The 21491-nt window shown below is 36.4% G+C and overlaps 1 protein-coding gene across 1 annotated transcript in view; it reads right to left on the bottom strand.

Moving 5' to 3' along the window:
- Positions 1–254: 254 nt before the first annotated feature.
- Positions 255–21491, bottom strand: part of LOC148956565 (beta-taxilin-like) — a 67358-nt gene continuing 46121 nt past the window's right edge. Inside the window, exons 5-7 of the mRNA XM_089095843.1 lie at positions 11816–11944; positions 6674–6832; positions 255–1638 (exon numbers count right to left, since the gene is read on the bottom strand). Coding sequence (XP_088951969.1) covers positions 1189–1638; positions 6674–6832; positions 11816–11944 — 738 coding nt within the window. The 3' untranslated portion in view covers positions 255–1188. The remainder of the gene's footprint in view (positions 1639–6673; positions 6833–11815; positions 11945–21491) is intronic.

Here is a 21491-nt window from a genome sequence, read left to right as displayed (position 1 = left end):
TACAATAACTTTTTGCTTGAATAATACAAAAACGTTTTACTAAAATACTTTAGCCGTTTCTAAGAGATGCGTGGTTATTGTATTAAGGAGTGAACTCCCTTCTGGATGTTTCTGAGGTTAGTAAAAGGTGACGAAGGGCTTTAATGCTTAGATCTCCAAAGCATATCCAATTTCCCTTAGATATGATTACGAGCCCTCTGACGTAATTCCTCAGCGTTCAGCTAAGTTTTGAAAGAGGACGGTAAATTTTATGGGGCGAAAATGACTAAGCAACGTAGTTTTGTTAATTGTAGGTGGCATGTCTGACTGAAAGCGATATTCTGTTTAGTTCTTCTAAGAAACTATATTTATCTATAAATAAGTTACATATTGCGTTTTATTTCAGATACCAATATGAAGAAAAAAACTGTCATTAGTATATTTTTACTAGTGCACACACATGAAGGTTTTATTTATCTGACAATAAAATTTACCGGACGGAGAGAGGCTGCCAATGTGGAAATGGACTCCTTTTGAGACCCTATTTAAAGTCCCATCTCCCTTGAAAACGACACAGAGTTTAAAAAAAATACTTATAAGTAGGGGAAATAGATTGCATAACAAAATTGTTAATACCAACATTTAAGTTCTTTTATGCACAATTTAGGCTTAAAGACACTATAGCTTTAGACGTATAATACGGCCAGATTAGTTAAGTCTATACAAAGATTTTTTGACGAATATGCCGCATAAGCCCAATAAAAGTGCAAAAGATTCAAATTATCATCTTACAAGAATAAGGTCTTTGATTTAGCTTTTAATAAAAACAATCCGCATTCACAGATAAGGCATATTTGCCTGTAAAACACAAATAGGAAAATCAACAAGCCTATGAATTTAAAAAAGTTGAATTGCAACAGCTCACTTTCAATATGCAACCTGACCAAATAAGAGAGAGAGACTTCTGGTTGGAATAGGGTGAGTCTTATGTTAAACATAATAACGGGTTAATACGCCAGGCACAGAGAGGAAAGATATTCGACATTTGTCACAGACTAAGCATCAAAAAGGCTCCAACCGTCCGGCCCTTACATGTTACAAAACTCTTTTTTAGATCAAACGGATAATTTATTCTATAAGGAGTGCGGACCATAGACTGGTCACAGGTCAACATTTATCTGCAGCGCAAATCGCAAGGGCTAACATTCACTATTCAGAACCATTAAGTTCTGCACTACAATTTGTTTCATCTCTGTCATGGTTGACAGTCCCGTTCTTCACAATATTTTCTTCTTCTTCCTTAATGTCGGATGTTGTACCACTAGTATCATTATCTTTAAAAGTGTTAGGCGTTTGAGCAGGTTTAATATCAGGATTTTTAATTGATTCATCCAAATTAGTATGTTTAATACCATTTGATAATTTATCAAGCTCAGTATGAGCTGAAGCTAATTTCAGACGATTGAGCAAATCCGTTCTTTCTGTTTGTAGCACACGACATAATTTTTCGAGTTGCACTGTTTTCTTAAGTGTGTTAGCAAATTCAGCTTCTCTGGTTTCTTTTTCAGCAGCAAGCTTAACAAGTGCTTGATTGCTTGCTTCCCATTTCTTCCTCCACTCAAACGTTTCTTTCTCTAGGGATTTTAGCTTCTTTGTCATCTATAAAATAAATTTGGCAATTATTAAAAAAAAGGTGTAAATAATCACTGCATTCTGATTTTCATGGTTTGGTCTCATCTGAGCGTTTTCTAATCCGTGAAAGCCATCCAAAAAATCCTCCCCCCCCCCCCACGAAAGTCTTAGATAAATTTATGAAGTTAGTAGGATGCTGCAATTTGGATGCTTAGATAAAAAGGGGCGCATGTGACAATAACTGGAAAGGAGAAACAAAAGCAACCCAAATAGTTTATTCAATAGACAACAAGAATATAAACGACACCCAAAGAATTCAGTGAAAAGAAACATTTTCTTCCTATTCACCAAGCCAACAGACCAGACTATAAATCCGGTCTGTAGACCACCTTTTTTCTGAGAAAATACACTGCAATAGCTAATATATTTTGATAGGTCAACAGCCAATTGAGCAGTCACAATTAATTCCTATATTAAGGCTGCAGTCTAATGGTCAGCAGAACTAAGATTTTAACATAACTTTACATTAGAAAATGGGGGAGGGTCTGATATTTTATGTGATACGAATACTATATAAAAAGAGATATTTTAGATACATACAGCAATTTTTGCAGTTCTTATTTTATAAGTTTCCTCTCACAATTCCTAAATGTAATTTTTACTCCTCTGTGAAATCACAAAAACTTAAAATACGGTCAATGGCTCTTCAAACGACTATACACAAACTCAAGAAATTCCAACCCAAAGTTGAAGAGAGTTTCAAATTTAGAATATATTAACAAAAAACAAAATTCCTATAATCTTATCTACATACCCTAATAGTAGCCTTAAATTCAAATGTTGGTCTATTGTCTTTGGACCTCAATTAAAAATAACAGAAAATCACAAAATTTCATTCAGACAAACAAAACATGGCCTCCTGTTAAAACCTACCCTTTTCTGGGTTTATCATTTCGTGGCAATTCTGTCCATTTATTTAGAATAGACTGGATAAACGAAAATAGAGTTAGTTACACCCACTTGTAATTTTGGAAGCCACTTGGATTCAGCATACAACCATTTTCCATATTTATTACCACTAATAATCGGGTTATGATCATCATCATGAAATCATCATTTAATTTGCAAAATTATTTACCTTCAACGATTGCCTTACCCATAAAAACGGACTTAAGTTCTGTTTACAAATACACAATTTCTTTTTAGAAAAATAGCAACGGATATGCATGTATTTGTAGTTTTTTGCCACGGGTATTCGCATCGAAGATACAGTCGTAGAATATACAACTACTACAGACAACTCATTGCAGCACCTAGCCACTCGAGGCCAACAGTAGCCACATGCACAAAAATATTAATACCTTTAATTTTTTTTGCTCTGCCAAGATTGCGGCTCATATGCAGCCCAATTTCTTTAGTATTTACCTTGATTCAGTTGAAAGGTGGCCCCTTTCCAAAGGGACAAGTTTATTTGAAGCAAACTTTCAACTGAGACACTTCTTTCACTGCTTCGCCATGTACTTCAGGTAGTTAATTTCGTTAAATTTCGTTAGTTAATTCGTTTTTTAATTAATTAAAACGTTAATTCATCGTTAATTAAATGCGTTAATTAAATACATCGTTAATTTAAAAACGTTAATTAAATAGTTAGTTCGTTAGTTAATTCGTTCGTTTCAGGTAGTTAATTTCGTCAGTCTCAACGTTTGAAACAAATGCTTCAAGAACTAGCCCTCCATTGAATACATTTCATTAGAGCAAGTCATTCTTTACTTTGTATAACTAGTTGTTTTACTTTGATGCAAGTAGTGAAGTATATTTCTCATTCGCAAGCTCGTCTCCCATTCGCAAGTACGCAGTGTCCGAAAGTTCGGCTCATTTTTGGTTGCAATCAAACTTTCTAGTAGCTTTTGCGATACGATCCGGGAGGATTTAAATGTTGAGTTATCTCCAAATGCAGAAGTAAACAAAGGAAGAATTTGTTGTTTGAAAGAAGAACTTCAAGGTAGGATAAAACAAGATATTATTTATTTGGAAACAAATTTATGTCACAAGCCCCGAAGGGCCGAATTCATATTTCGGGGTCATAAAGAACAAAACAAGCGAAAAAAAAAAGAAAACCAAAAAACTTGCAAACAATGCCAAAACAAAATTAACAGAATAAAAAATCATTCCTTAGTCAAAGTGATTAAAATGCAAAATGTCAGATTAAATTAAAAAGATAAAAACTGGTAAAACTAAAAAATAATTAGATAATACAAACATTAAAAAAAAAAATTAAAAGGACAAATAAAATCGGAGAGAGGGACAAAACAAGAGAAAAAATATAAGACATTAGCAACACCAGTACCAAATAATAAAAGAGGAAAACTAGTGGGACATTTTGTTTATTTTTTCTATAATGAAGGAGACAAAGGTTTTTTTTCGTATCACAGTCCGAGACGGGCGGAATCTGGGTGGGGAGTGTCTTATAGGGGAAATGTTTTCCGTGCGAGGGTTTGTTATTGCATTTTTTACAAAACAGAGACACAAAGTAACTCTCCTGCGCTCGAGTGTTTTCAATCTGGCTTTTTTTTGAAGAAGAAAATATGGAACCTTTGCTTCTTTGAAATTATGCGCAGAGCTCTTTTTTAGATGGATTCAATTTTTTCCAATGCTTCGCGGAAGATGCAAGGATGCCAAACTTGACACGCATATTCAAGATGCGAGCGGACAAAGGAAGCATAAATCCTTACAGAATGGGAGGTAAGGGACATTAATTTATTTAGGAGCTAAAGGAGAGAAATAGACGTATTAGCTCTATGGATAATATCTTAAACATGGATAACCCACTTTAGATTAGAAGAAATTGTGACGCCAAGTATTCTAAAAAAGGAAACAGAAATTCCTGCGGGGATAGGGTTAACAAAACGGATGTGGTTTTAAGGAAACATATTGGTATTATCATTGATTTAGAGGGGTTTACTCTCATTTAGAGTTCGACGCATTGTCTGCAATGTCATTGACGATGCTCACAGGGTTGCTTATTAAATTTCGTGAGACCGTTTTTGTCATCAACTGTGGCACCCCCCCCCTTAGCTATATGAAATGCTTCATTTTTCAGAATGAACCATTTGTGAATGATTCATTTAATGCGCTAGATTGTCCAAAGGTATTCAGTTTATTCTGTCAAATATAAGAATATAAATTTTTATCATGTCTCTTGGTCAAACTTAAAAGTTATTTGGCCCTTGTTCTCAGTTGATTTTAACATTACGCATGCAAAGGGCTGATAGGAGTGGGTCAAAGATTGAGGGGTTGGGGAGTGCAACCACATAGTCTTGTTTTGTTTTATTATTTATGTAAGCTAGACCATTTTGACAGCGTTTTCTCACCATTCAGACCAAGGGGGAGAGCAATTCCCCCTGGATTTACCCTTAAATCTGGGTAGTCTAATCAATGAATAAATGAAAATTTGTAAAGACAAAAGCTTTAAGTGTGGCACTCACTTATCCCATAGCATTTTCCATTGGTACATTTTACCTCTGATTCACCTCATATCGTCGTTACATCTTTTAACAACTTAGGCATACACACGGAAAAACTGGGCTATGTTTACACTTTAGAAAACAAAAATCCTTTATATCTTCGTTCTGATTGGTCATTCGACATTATTCCGTGTGAGAGTTCAACTTGATTCATCTCACAAGATTGTTCGTACTGCAGTGGAGCGTAACACCTTATTTCACTGAAAGGTGTAAATATAGATACCATGTGTATCCGCTAAGTCAGAAGATGATAAGACATGCGGCATTCCCATTATTATCTTTGTAGCGATGGATTTATCAAAACTAACATATTTCTAATGACTGAGATCAGTGTGAATTTAAGTTTTAGTTTTGTAGGGTATGTCTTGCAGGTACAATTGATGATATTATGTGTTTGCATGTATTCTGGTATTTCTAACTTTTTCGAGACAAGGCAGAACGACTTTGCCTGCCAGTAACTTACGACATGTTACATGTTCGTATTTTTGCTTGATTTTTTCAAGAATGGGCAGAAATACCTTGACTGTCATTTGCCCGCGACACGATTATTCTACCACCTTCTTCCTTTGTGTAAATTAAAGATTTGCCCTTATTATTAACACATGGATCTTATTTTTCCTGTAGAGAAATGACGAGTTATACAGAAGATAAAAGGGCCTTGTTAAAGCTTTTGCTCCATTTATAAACATTATTGACAGTGGTAAAGTTTCTAACTTAATATTTCACATAGATACCATCCTTGACTGAGTGAATTATTCGACCCAAAGATTCTCCCTATTCTGGGGATTTTTCCCATGACAAATTCCTCTGACTGAGGCAATATCCGTCCTGAAATGCTAATACGAAGAGCTGACTAAGCATTTGTCCTCCTTTCTCCTACTGTTCCTTTGCTAGGAACCTTTTTCTAACATGAAAATCTTCTTGAGTTGTCTGTGTCCTCAAATCAGTGATAATATCATTGGCTGTAGCACCAACTACAGCTACTTCTAATAACAAGGTTGGTTTTGGCATCAATGACGACCATTCACCTCCTTTTGAGAACTTTTCTGTCCTTTTGTCGCTATTTTCCAATATTCCTCTGTGAAGTTTCCAGTCATACTTGTGGCAAAAATAAGGGTTTTTCTGCGTGGGCTTGACAGTCACCTTAGTGTCGTTGTGTACCTATGTTACAAATTACGAATTAGCATCAATCGAGCCCCTTGTTTTAACTGTCGCATCAGTTGAAAGATCGGAGAAATTCCATAGCCAAAAAAAACAAAAAAACATTAATTGGCCGTTGTAAACCTATCTAGAACTTCACCTGTCGATGAATATATTATAAAAAAAGATGAAAAATATTAGCCCTTTTCTGTCGTTTCTTTCCTTTCCTTTTTTAACTCTTATGATTGTTCCAGTTTATTGTCGCTGACAAACAGTAATGCTATATTAAACTGGGCAGAGTAGCAACCAGGTTTATTATTATTACTTTAAAAGAATTAAGATGGATTTAGGTAGACAAACTGAGACACTAAAGTGAAATCGAAAAAGAATAAGCTTACCTTGTCCATCTGTTCTTTAAAGCCATTAAATGTCTTGTTGCTCGACGATAAAGTCTGTTGAAACTCTTCATACTTCTCAGTATAGAGTGACAGTTGACTTCGAACACCAATCAATTCTTGCTGTAAAAGCTGACATTTCCTATTTGACTCGGCTAATTCCTGCAAAGCAATAAGATCATTCCTAGGCCGGTTCAATCATTTTTAATTAGAAATTATTGCTAGCATTATCATTATGGTACTCGTGTGTTATATGGTCACTTCTAAAAAGTAAAGTTTGGTTAATTCTAATGAAATAAAATAAAATAGGATGAATATATAATAGTTTAGAAAAAATTTTGGGATATATATTTGCACATTTGGGGGGGGGGGTGTGGAGGGTAAAGCATAGCATATATTAAATACGTAACATAACCTTGGTACTTCCCCCCCCCTAAACCCCAAAAAACAACAGTTTAAATATCGTAAACGCAATGAAAACTCCTCTTTGCATTCCGTTTCTCAATAGCAGTCTCTTGAAAATAACCAGGCTGGCGAGTTTCGTCTCTCATTAGTATATAAAAGCGACCATATAACGCACCAGTACCATCATTATTATTTTCTCCTTATGAGCAGTATTGAAAGTCACTAGAAAAAAGCTACTTCTGACGCTAAGAGGATAATTATGCATTCAAAACTTTTGAAAAAAAACAACAATAGTACGAATTGAAACTTCAAAACAAGATAGTAAATATGCATTCAATACGTTTACACCTCTTTTTCAGCTTAAAAAAGAGAGCCAAATGGTCAGGGATCTATAAGTTTAATTTTGTCTTTTCTGACATCGAAGGTTTACAGCAGCTAACGCTAAACTAATTTTATACCCACCAGACCCTCAGCTCTCAATAAACATCTATCATCTTCCAACGGTTGAAATCAGTTAATTTTCATTTCTTAAGCACGCAGTTAAATTAGCAAATAGTCCTTAAAAAACAATTAAGAATACAGACAAAAAAACAAAACGATACGATTCTTAATGAAATTCTCAACAAAGATAAAAAAAAGCTAGCATACTTAAGAATCGGATCACACAAGAATAAATGATCGCACGGCTTTTTCAGCCATAAACTACTAAGTTCATCAAAATGAGAAGATTTTCTGCCCCCTGGATCCTTCTTAGTCTTGTTCATACCTGAAAACGGGGATTTTCTGCCATTTTTCTTTTGGTTGTTACGAAATTATAAATGATTTTTGGCATTTACAAAGTTTCACCCTTGTTGCCACGTTGAACCGTGAAAAAAAGGAAACTAATTTGGTAAATTCGAAAATGCTTTTAGTTCGTAAAAATTCAAAGATACTGCAAAAACCTGCAAATACTCATTTAAGGAGGACATGTCTTAAGAAAAAATCCTAAGTTATTCTTCACACAGTATTTTCCTTTTATGTAATATACCCTAGTCTAATTACTAATTATATATCAATGGGACGAGCAAAAGAGGGTGATTAAGACAACTGGGTCATGTTTCAATAGCCTAAGGGGTTTTACGACGTTCCATGTTTGGTTTCTTTTTTCTTGGGGTCTACAGCATGAAAAATGAATTTTATATTCGTTTTTTACAAGATACAAATTATGTAATAAAAGCAATATTTTCGGAATAAGAAGAAAGTAAGGATTCTATGGATTTTGATATTGAGTAAGGATGTAAGGATTTTGATATTTGAAAACAGTTGAAATATAACAAAATAGGATAACGGGTCTTTCAAAAAGGTATTCTTGAAGGGAAGTCAATTAAGTAATAATCTGAAGTGTTTGATCTTGAATAATTTCATTAATAAACATGTAATGCATAGCTTAGATTTTTGACTAATCAATGATACATTTACATTTTTACATTTCAATTCCTCTTCGGTAACAAAAATATTAGGGCTACTCCTACATTCTTATATATTTTTACTCATTCCATTCATTTTTTTTTTTATAACCCCTTTACTGCCAATGAATACCAGTGTTTCTTACATTTTCTGGAAAGTTACATTTTCTGGAGCTCCATGATTATACATTTTATTCGCTCATTTTCTGCTGACTTGTCACAGACGTTCCTTATTTTCCTTATTTTCAAACTTGGGACCTGGTAACTGTTAAAACTACATAACTGGATATGGAGGTCTTTTTAAGTAAAAATGGAGTTCCTAACTTTTCATGTATAAGGTTGTGCAAGTCTCCACTGAACCAATTTACAAAAACCGATTTCATTTTTAGTGTCCTTGGTACTTTAAACGCTTTAATTTATAGATGAATGCGCTAGATTATCAACAAACTAAACACTAAAAGACAGCCTGCAAAAAAAGCAGGGGTAGAATTGACTTTACTGTATAGATTAGAAAACGCAGCCAATTTTGTTTTTTGAGACTTTGAAAATTACCTTAATTTTAAAATACGAATGCAGATACCTCAATAATACGGTAAGCTATATAGATAGTGAAAATGCGTGCAGCCTTCTAAATGTAAAACCGCCAAAGGGGACGGGAGGAGGGATCTCATTCGTTATGAAAATGAACGGATAAATTAAAATGGTAGTTTCAAATTATCAAAGCAATTTTTTCCTGATAGCTGCTATTATAAGTAATGTTCTAATTAAAAGATCTCACAAAATTGTAAAAAAAAAAAAATTTTTGTCACTGGCTTCATTATTTCCCCTCCTATATGGATTTTACTCAAAAATGGATATTTCTTCATAAACGCAAAGGATATAAAAAAAACGAAAGCATAAAAACAGACAAGTTCATTTGCATTATATGTCCTAGTTTTGGGTGAGCAATCACATAATATAACAGCAGAACCATATTTCTGATGATGCGTATAATTCTCACCTGCGTCAGTATTAAGTGGCTGCACAGCACCAGATATATTCCAATATGGCAATATAACCCAGATAATCTATTTCTGTTTTCGTTTTGACTTTCAGCAGAAGAAAATGACTAAAACACAAACAGATGGTTTGTTTCTGGTTTATACTTCTTTTTTTTATTATTATAGGCGAATATAGATTCTAGACGTTGGACAAACTTACAACATTTTGACATTATTTATTAAAGCCTAAAAAATATATTATTGTTTATTTTTCGTAAATCTCAGCAATTTAGAAAGAAATCCATTTGGATGAAAAAGATAAACTAAATAAATAAATAAAAGAACAAAAGAAAATAAACGAAAAAGAACAAGAGCAGCTATTAACGAATTTATTAGTAGCCTAATTGATTAATAAATTTTAACTGTTGATAATTAATAAGATTCGTATATTAAAAACCAACATGAACAATAGATTTCTATGTTAAAAAGAGACAAAATAAAGTCAAGTGGCTGGCTATAGCACATGGCTCGTAGACTTAATACAAACAAATATAAAAGGCATACATAGATTAAAAGCTTCTCCAGGAAAATGAAGCCTCTTCTCTTTGTTTTAGTTTCACATGGTAACTTTTCTTGATTAAAAACGAAAATAAACTGGTTTGCTTTTTTCCTGATAAATTGTCTCTTTCTCAATTATATAAAGAAATTCATACAATATCTATAATCACAAGACTTGAATCGGACAAAAAAAGAAGGAAAAAAGGAAGAATGTATGAGTTATATTGAAAATCTGTGGAAAATTGTCAACTAGGGATTTTAAGAGGGGCTCTGGGCCCTACGGCCTCCAAAGTACAAACCCACTTGTTTACATTAGAATGGGTCCAACGTAATTTTGAAATACTTCACAATATATAATGAATACACAATTTTTTTGCCGAAAAAAGGAGAATATTGATGAATATCTTTGAATGCCAGGATTTGAAGGCCCTTTAGTTTCAAATTATGGACTATGAGAAGTTACATGGTAATTTACCCCCTTGATACTTCGCAGAAAACCTAAGTCTATCAGACCTGTCGAAGCAGATCATTTTAAAAAGAATTCAAATTAAAAGATCTCTCCAACTAAATTCTCTTTACCAAAAAAAGTCCTGAAAAGATGTAAAAAACTTTTTCATTTAGAAATCTCCCATATTCCATAAGTTACCACAGTTACCCCCAAATCCCATCATTTGGATGGCTGGCCTGCCAAGAGCTACTACAATCGACTCTAACTACCCTCTTTTGCGAGACTCAGTAACATTAAGCGCTTGCCTTGGAGCTCTTATACTAGTTAATGGACTTTCTGTAAACCCCTTTCAGGGAGTAATTTCAACTAATATTTTAGTCAAATTTCAATGCAGTCACTAGAATCTTTAAAGAGGAGAATTGTTGCCCACCACTGCGGCTGCGGCTCAGGCTCCGAACTCACTTATATACACTAGTTTGTTTTTTTTTTGTTTTTTTTTACCCCTATATTAGCTCATTTCTGTGTCATCACACTTAGTATATTTTTTCTTTTTTTTATCTATGTTTTATCAGCTCTGTTTTTTATATTTGGCTTATGTGACAGGAATGATGTATAATTGCATTATTTATTTTAATATGTGTTGTAAATGTATTTTAATTGTTTTATGAGAAAGCACAGCTGAATTACACTGATTCTTGTTTTCCAAGGCAGGCATTTGCTGGAGGTGAATAGCCCCCAACCAATAGCACAATAAGTGATACCTGATCTGGCTCAATGAATACTGACTGAAGTGACACCCAAGCAAGCTAGTGATTACAGAAGGCACAGAATAATCAAGTGATACGAACGCATATGACCGATTGGTCGAACGCGTCAAACAACAACAACATATATACTACTTTTCGCAGCAGCTCCGGCCTTTGGCTTCACCTCACTTAACTCAGTCAACACTCTGGGTTTTCGTCCCTCACACAGTTGTTATCATAACATCCAACTCACTTTCATCTTTTTTTTAATTTTTACAATTTCAAACAGTTCACCCAGTTGTAGATTATTTGCAAAAAATTTCACATTCCTACTTCGAACAGTTTAACTGCAAATTCAGTGGAGAAGAAACTAAACGTTCCACAAGTCACTGTTGTCGAGCAGATCGAGCAAGCCTTTGTTTCAATAAAACAAACAATTTTTGGCAATTTTGTAAGCAATTTTTTCTATTTACTTACCATACTAAGTTAATGTGAGAGATATTAGGTCGCAAAGTTTCTAGAAATATAGAATCTTATGGATTAATAATACTAAATTCACTTACTAAAAGAAGGGTTTGCTTTTCTCGTAGCATAGTTTCCTTTTCATCTGCAACTTCCATCCTAAGTTTGGCCACCCTGGCGGAGCTCAAGTTTCGTTCCAGATCATACTCCTTAGCCAATTTTTCAACTTGCTAAATAAAACATATAAACATGTCAGTATATAATGCAGGATTCGCGTACAATTTTAGCTAAAAAAAAATCAACGTTTAAAAGCCTGAAACTTTGCAAAAACATCTAACCAATCCGAGTAAGACCCTATTAAAAAGCGCCCACCTTTACTTTGAATTATAGAAATTTGTAAACAGTTCTAGGCCTTGCAACTCGGATTTTTGCTATTATCACATGCAAAGGCTATTTACGGACATTAAATATCAACAAACAAGAAAAAACCTTACTTTTTGGAAATTTAATTAGTCTGTTAAAGAAATGATTATCTAGTTTATAAATTTTGTAATCTCGATGTCAATCAGCCAAATTTTCACATAGTTTCAATTGGATAGTCGAGGGAAGAAAAAAGTAATTAGCCCAGTGACATAAAATTTACTGCCATCACTAAAAACCTACATATTTATAAAAAAAATGAAGATGTAAGAGCAAGCTCCAAAATTCAATATTGAGCAAGGATAATTTAAAAACAGAAAATACACCGTCATAAATCTACTCCAACAGGAAAGTAGACATTGAATAACTCATTGAATATATATATATATATATATATATATATATATATATATATATATATATATATATATATATATATATATATATATATATATATATATATATATATATATATATATATATATATATATATATATATATATTTCGTTCTAGCTTCACCATTTGACGTAAGCGATGATCTAACCATCGATAGTCATGAAGTTTTAAAGTAACTGGACAAATTTATGACAAAATCAAAGAAGTGGAACATCCATAAGAAACCACTGAGGGCGATTTTGAACCCTCCTTCAGAAGGCCAAATGTTCTTTTACTACCCCGATGAAGCAGTTAAAGAACGCCTTATTCATCCTTTAAATAATGGGATTTCTCGTACCCTAATGTATCTCTTGTAAGAAATATTGCGAAACACAAATAACTTTGTCAAAGGTTACATGAAAATGCAAGAAGTGGAGGATGATGTAAATCAACGTGCTACGTCACTGGAACAACAGCCTCCAAACGTGCAGCTCCTTTTCACTGTACCAGATCAAAATCACGGACATGAACTTTGTCCGGTTCAAAATTATGGTATCGACGTTTCAACCCTCCTACATTTAAGGAAGTACGCGCTATGCTTACTCTTACTGCTGATCATAATTTTACGCCAAATGAAATGGTTATAACACAATGTGGCAAAAATGTTATCAATTTAAAAAATACCAACCATCGTGTGGAGTCCTTTACCTACCAAATATTTTATCCAGCTGCAACTTAAGCATGAACACTGGATATGCCACTTCAAATACCTTATGCAAGTCTTCCACATCTAACACGGCTTAAATTAGCGAGATATCGTATTGCTTTTCAACCTGAACATACCAAAAGCCTTTCTCTGCAAGCTGTGACACTCAACCGGCGTCGTATTGGTTTGGACAACAGACAATACCGAATGCAAGATATCACCCAAGCCCAAGAAGATTTGGTAGGTATTGGACAACAAGGCTCAATGTTGGAAGTATATTCCGACACAAGAAGGGGTTGAAACAAAAAAACCTGGAATTTCTGTATTATTGGGAAATGTCCAAACTACTTTAAATGGAATGGAAAAAAGAGTAAATGGGAACCACAAATCCATTGATTGCGTTTCATTGTTCGAATTCACAACGTAAATTTTGTAGCTTATCTAGAGTGCTTTTATTTGGGAGTACTTCTCTATCATGTGAAGAATGCAACAAGTTTGGAAGATCTCAAAACTGTTGATCACATTATTTATGCCGTATACAAACAAGCATGCCTGGCTCATGTCCTTGAATTCGACGATAAAAAGTGAGTTGATGTCCTAGAAGAATCTGCTCTGTCCAAAATGCCTTCTGTAATGCGAATACTCTTCCCACAGATTCTTGCTTTTGGTAATCCTGAACACCCAAAAGGTCTTTGACAAAGATTCAAAAATCAGTTGGTAGAGGATTTTATTCTGCATGCACGGCGAAATAATATATCTGAAGTACACTGCAATTAAGTGTGCTTATTGTATTATTGCATTCAAGTTAAATACTATGGCAATAGAAGGTCGAAACTTTAGTTTTTGGGTGGAACGATATGGAAAGAACAACATTTATTTCTACAAAAATGACCAAATTTGGAATTTCCAAATTCTAGTGAGTCAGCTGCTACTGGAGACAATATGTATTGGCTTCGACAAGCAAAACAGCTTGAAATTCTAGATAATATTTTACAGGCTGTCAATGATCCTAATTATGTTGTGAAAAAATGTTTTTTCGTTGACGGCCCAGGCAATACCGGTAAAACCATTGTTTATAAAACCTTGTATCACAGTCTGTGTGATGAAAATTGTAAAGTAAAATGTGTGGCTTGTACGGGAATAGTATCAACTTTATTACCATTTGGACTCCAACACAAAATATCTTTGGCTTGGAAGTTCCGCCTTCCTCAGATCAATTTCCAGCATAAGACCTGATTCAAACAAGTTCAAAATTAGCTCAAGAGCCTACTTGACGAAGCACTGATATCACCCAAGTATGGCCGACAAAATATGGATCAGTGGTTGCGGTCCATTGAAAATCCAAACTTGCCATTTTGTGGGAAAATTTTAGTTGCCGGAGGGGGGGGGATTTCCAACAAAGTTTGCAAATTAAACTCCGAAGCAACCGCAGTGAAACACTTGAAATGATAATTAAAAAAGTCACATTTTGTAAGTATTTCAATCATTTTCCCTTAGAAAAAAACATACGGGTCGATCCTGAACAGGAAGTATTTGCAAATTCAACTCTGAAGCAACCGCAGTGAAACACTTGAAATGACAATTAAAATGTCACATTTTGGAAGCATTTCAATCATTTTCCCTTAGAAAAAAACATACGGGTCGATCCTGAACAGGAAGTATTTGCAAATTCAACTCTGAAGCAACCGCAGTGAAACACTTGAAATGACAATTAAAATGTCACATTTTGGAAGCATTTCAATCATTTTCCCTTAGAAAAAAACATATGGGTCGATCCTGAACAGGAAGTATTTGCAAATTACGTCCTGGACATGGGAAATAAAATCTTCCTAAAAATGACTTTCACCAAATCCAAATACCGAAAGATATAACTTAAACGTGGTAATTTAATTGAGTAAGTACTTGGAGGATGTCTGTCAACTAAAAATGTAAATTTAATGAAGGATCGCGTTATTTTAGCTTCGTTCAACTAAGAAGATAGTAAAATAAATGCGGTAATTGTCGATCACCTCCCGCGACAATACAAATCCTACAAAAGTCATGATCCTGTAAAAGACAAAGAGGAAGGAGGAATTGAATTCACTCCAGAATTCCTTAATCCGATGGATACTGCAGAATTGCCACTCCATGACTTAAAATAAGGAAAAATATTATAGCTATGCATTTGCATTTGATATAATAACAACAACAGCAACTTGGTGGTTTGGAATTTGAAAATAGAATTTTTGGATTATTTTGTGAGATAAAACCATTTATTTCTACTTATATACAGCATTTTCTACTTATATCTATCCTTAAGTATTATCTTAAGTAGATTCCCTTATGGTTGGACTTGGTTTACCTGGACTCTGAAGCTGGTGATATTTTATTTTCTATTCCCATGGGTTGAAACAAATTTAAACAATAAAAAACAGCTGTTTTTGTTTGTAAACACAATTAACAGGCTATATTGAAAGTGACTCTGTTTCTTCCAATTTAGTGGTTTTCAATAGCGCACAGTTACCAGGCACTAATTTTCATTGCCACTGATCATTTTGTCTCGGTCGTTTTTGCAAATTTTCGGCGATATCCACGCATATTCTATTTTTGGGAGGAAAACGAGCAGACGTGGGGAGGGTACCTGCTACAACGACCGTTAAAGTACCGGACAAGTCCTTTGATTCTTAAACTGAAGGGAATAGGTAGAGAGGATCTAAGCTTCCCTCGTTTTTTCCTCGACATATAAGACCCCATGTTACAGCGCGCCGGAGCACATCCATGAACATAACCACGCACGATGGCTGGCGAAAAGATTGTGCTTAACCCACTACTGAATTTTGTTTCTTGTGCTTTCATATCTGGTAATCAGTCTGATGAGATTGCAAAAACAGCAGCAGAATTTTTCAAGAAAGAAGAAAGAATTAATATGGAGGGATTCTACTATTAGTACTCGTATGAGCATGAAAGTTATTGTGACTGACAATATCTCTGACATTCTGAAATTGCTCAAATATTGCGACGAAAAGAAAATTGCCCTCCCTAAATACGTCATCTATGAGCCAGATGAAGTATCCATTGTCCCTGGGGAAGTAAGCGCTGTTATTACTAGGAAAGTAAACGAAATGTGTTCCAAGCTAGAGAATTTTATCGAGCGTGATCGTCCCCCTATTCAGTGGCCACTCAGCGGATCTGGATCCTCGTTTCATGGGCCGTCCCCCACACTCCAGCCGACCTACGCAGTTGTTCTAAAGAACCCCCCTCAAGAATTGAGGAACCCAGAAATGAGAAAGGAATACTTGGATAAGGTATGTGGTGACAATTCCTCTGGCATTGTTGAACTGCGAACGTTGAAAAGTGGGTGGCGCGTAGTACTAGCCGATAAGAAGTCTGCCAATGCAGTTGCTCAGGCGTTATGTGCTAACGATAGATCTGTTGAGGCAAAAGTGAAACAACCATCTTTCTACGGAATAGCACGCCACGTTCCTGCAGATAAGAGCGATGAAGAACTCTGTGAGATTATTCTGAACTGTTCGAGAGCTTTGCAGCTGGGTAATTCTAGGTCGTTCAAACTTCAGTTCTCTTCCAAAGTGGACCTCGAAAATGCCATTAAATCACCCCCAGTGATTCATTACAGAATCAGAATCATTTATTAACATAAAAGCTTTCGTAGTCAGGGTTTAAATCCCGACTAAATCGCGTTATTATTTACAAAGTAAACAAAGACACAAAAAAATTAATACACATGTCACTTATTGTAGACAGAAACATAAAAAGGCACAAACGAATTACTGAAGCGATTAGTGCGACACTTGGGCTGGGCTAGCTTTGTTGCTTTTGATCTTGTAGTTACTTTTTTTGTGAGCATTGAGGGTAATATATTTCTGTGTTTATCACTTGTCAGAAGAAACTGGCCAAATTTACAGATAAGTTGAAAACGGCGGTCGTGGAGTGACGCCAAATTTAGTTGAGACAGTGCTGATTCGTAATCAGTGTACTGATCAGACAGTATGGCCTTCACCGCTCTTTTCTGGACTGATTCAAGTACTTCGCTCATATAGGTAGTGCTCTGAACCTGTGGACCCCATACAGGGCACGCAAACTCTAATATCGGGCGAATATATGTCAGGTAGGCTGTTTTCAATTGTGGCACTGAAAATCCAAATCTTTGCATCAGTAAAAGGGTACGCATGGCACAGTTCGCCTTTTTCACTACCCCTTGGACGTGGAGGCTAAACGAACAGTCAACGCTGAACGTAACACCGAGAATAACTGCCGACGATATGCTTTGGTATGGTGGAGGGGGCACTGAAAATCCCTTTTGAGAGGGTTAAATCGAAGAATTTTGGTTTTCGTTTCGTTGATTCGGAGGCTGTTTTCAGAACACTGGTCTCTAAAGTTGTCGATAAATGATTCACTGAACTGGGGAACGGTTTGAGACTTCTCAATGCGGTATTTTAAGAGGGTGGAAAGGTCATCTACGAATTTGAACCGTTCGTCAAAATCGGCAAGGACGAAGTTGATCACTGCCAAGAACAACAAGGCAGCGAGTTTAGTGCCTTGTGGGGCACCACACGTAAGCTCAGACCATTCCGAATCAGTCTCACCCGGGTAGAGACCATATGCACTCTGTAGTCGGTTGTGTAAGAAATCTATTATTAATACAAGAACATGTCTGCAAGCTCCCATAACCTTCAGATTGGTCACTGCAGTATAATTGGGCATCAAGTCAAATGCTTTTCTTAGTTGGCTAGGAGGAGATCTACAATTCTGCCTCCTTGGTCAAGCCATTCAACAATAAGGTGATACAGACGCACAAGATAAACAGTTGTACTACTACCTTTCAAGCACCCGTATTGGTATAGATCAAGAGAGCCCTGGACTTGTGACATAAGTTCACTATATATAAATGATTCCGCTACCTTAGAGAGCTTCGGAACTTTCGAAATTGGGCGGAGTTGGTCGCAAGATTTCGGGTTTTTCACTTTTGGAATGACGCGCACATAAGATCTCTTCCAAACACTGGGGAACACTTGTTCGCGAAAACACTGGTTAATAATAGAGCTGAATGGCTTTGCGAGAAAGATGGAGAACTCGCGTAACAACTTGACAGGGAGTTCACCAGGGTAAGACGCACAGTTTACTTTCAGTTTCTGAAGTTCCTTAAAGACGGCATATTCAGATACTTCACATATCTCATCAGTCCCGGTGTCAACAATGATACTCTCAATTTCTGAGTTTGTGATTGATGGGTATGTGGTGCATATGCCGGTGAAAAAAATTGTTCACTTCAGTAGCTGATGTCAGTTTGCCGTCATCTTTGAGTAGTCTCAGGTCCTATGGCGTTGATTTCCCTGCAAGGGTTTTGACCGAGTAGTGCCATTTATGAGGGTCAGTGTGCAGTAATGGCGTTATTTTCTCTTTTACATACTGTCATTAGGCTAGTCTGTTTAACTTCACAATTTTGTTACGCAAACTGGCTGCAGCCGCTTGATCTCCAGCTTTGTGGAGACTACAGCGAGTTTTTATCATCTGCTTGAGTTCGCGGGTGATCCATGGTTTGTCAGTGTCACAAACTGTAATAACTTTTATTGGAAAAAAATCGTGGAACTTTTCCAACAGAAGGCTGTTCAGCTTGCTGACTTTGACATTAATGTCGGCCTCCGCACAAATGTCCTCAAAATCGTAAGTACCAATCCAGCGACCAAATTGAGCTATTGAAGACCTTATGATGGGCCGAATTGTGGTTTTTGTTCGTTTCGATCGTGGGATACTTGCTTGTGCTTCCCAGAAAATTATAAAATGGTCTGAATTCTGAAGGGGACCTAGAGATCGGGGAGCGTTATAAAGATCTGCCAAGTTCGTAAAGATCATGTCAAGAGTACTGCCACTTTGGTGAGTCGGAATGTTCACTACTTGTTTCATATCTAAAACGCTTGAGACCCACTGACGACTGGTCTGATTGAAATCGCCAGCAATCACAAACGCAGGGGAAGTGTACTTGTGGCGCATTCTGTCGACGAACACTTGTATGTACTCAATAAGTTCTTTTCTGTTCCCAGCGCTTTCTGGATAGTACACTGACGCAACTATTAAGCAGGAGAATCTTCGTGACAGATGCACCGATCTGCACTCCACCCACACAATCTCCTGGCTCGAATCATTGGGGCTACTTAACAGTTTTGACGGTAGGTCGTCACGTATATAAAGTCCTACGCCACCTCCACGACGGTCAATGCCTCGGTCACGTCGAGTGTTGAGGTAGCTTCTGTAACCTTTAATCCGTGCAGTTTCTTCAGTAATGTCCCAACACTCGCTGATAATTGCAATGGGTACGTTATTCTGCTTAATTAACACCTCCAGCTCTTCCATTTTATTGTTCAAAGATCGAGCGTTACACATTAGCATATTCGGAAGTTTGTATTTTGCTGAGAATCGCTCTGGACGCAAATTTGGAGGAGTAGGTTCCGAAGCATTGCAGTTAACATTCTCTATAAACCAGGGAACAAGTAGGGGTGGAGTATCGTGAGGAGGAGCGCAACGGATTACGACTAGGTTACTCGTCCTCGTCGGCCGGTCCTTTGTCTTTCTCCTGCGGGAGATATGCACCGGGATTCTCATTTGGCGTTTCCCTTTTCCTCCTCGTTTGCCACGGTGGGTTCGCTTATTCAAGCAGTCCGATAAGCAAGAGCACTCTGGTGGCTCTAAGTAGCGAGCTATCTCCGTGCGCACTGGTGGTTTCTTTAAGAGTCCAAATAGCCACAAGTTACAAAAGGTAGATGGTGCCACTGATAAATCCGGTGATTGAATCTTCATTAGGGCCGGTTTTTCGTATTTAATTTGCATGATGATTGCACTAAGCAAAGTCAGGAACAGCAAGTCTTAGGTTACTTTCACTATTACAGCAGGAATCCGGATAAAAATAGCACTGGACTAGCTAAACTAAGAAGTCGGAGGCAGCTTTTTCAAAGCGCTCTCACCGCCATCTACATCAAGGAAACATCAGGGAAACCTCAGGAGCAAGAGATCACCGGGAGCAAGGGAAGCGTCGAGACCTGCTCACCTGTTCCCTGCAATTTAAGGCTAATTAACCGGCAGGTACCAATACGGCACTTTCGTCAGGTTCTCTCCCCTCTTCTGCTTGATCCCAAGCGATCCACGCAGTCCACAGGACTTCACTAAATCAGAAGAAACATAAACATATACACACGCTGATTTTAACCTTTTTTTCGCGCCCGAAAACCAAACTCACAAACAAGAATGGCAACGCTGCGCGGCCAAAAATCACGCAATCAGCGCGTGCGCATCCAATAGACACACGTGGTTTCTAGTATATGGCTCTTCTTAACTGGAAAAAAAATATTCACTTACTTGGAAAGTCACAATTATAAATCTGGTTTCAAAAAATATCCCAAAAAATATCCAAATCTTATTCAAAACTAGTGAAATGACAGAATATATTCTCCTTAGTTATTACACCCATGGTTGCCAGAAAGGGAAGCACTAGAACATGGTTGCTAGAACTCTCGATTTCCAATCGAATGATCCCCCTTTGAAGTTTATACGATGACCCCTTCCATATGAAGTGCTTCTGGGAAAAAAAAAAAATAAATAATAAAACATTGGAGCCGTATGGCCTTCACTATCGCATCCCAATCTCTGAATATCTGTTTCTTCAACAGATATTTCTTCAAGCCTGTTTCTTTAACAGGCAAAAGTTACTTGCAGTTAAGAAATGAATCGCGAAATAAGTCTGATTACTTGGAACATTAATGGAAATGTAATCAACAAACTGCCTATCCTCGAAAACCCAATCGCAATCATAACATTGTATGTCTCCAAGAACATTTCCTGATTAAAGAAGGGACTGAACTTTTAAATATCGGTGATTCAATCGATATTTTTGCTGTTGGTGCGAAATTGAGTGGTAGTGGCCGGCCCTCAGGCGGTATCGCAATCCTTCCTTCAAAGTCTTTACGCGCGACAATTTTTCAAGTTTCCGATAATTTTATTGCGAGGTTGAACAGACAACAATCTTCTCAGTTTATATGCCTACGAACTACAAATCATCTAGATCATATTCCAAGTTCGTCAGTGCTTGTCGGAAATTAGAAAACGCACCCAAGGAATTGCAAATTGTCGCACCCAAGATTTGTAGTACATTGTTGCCGGAGATATGAACTGTGATTTATTTAATTCAGAAAGCCCTATATCCCAAGTACTCTCGACTGCACGCTCTGGTCTAAGATAAATAATAGATAACGATATTGATTTCACGTATGTGCATAACTCTGGAGCAA

This window comes from Artemia sp. Qi Xiang Cuo, chromosome 1 (genome assembly GCF_049724085.1).
Source record: "Artemia sp. Qi Xiang Cuo chromosome 1, ASM4972408v1, whole genome shotgun sequence".
NCBI classification, from domain to species: domain Eukaryota; kingdom Metazoa; phylum Arthropoda; class Branchiopoda; order Anostraca; family Artemiidae; genus Artemia; species Artemia sp. Qi Xiang Cuo.
Note: the sequence above shows the minus strand (reverse complement) of the source record. Positions and strands in the feature narration are given on the sequence as shown.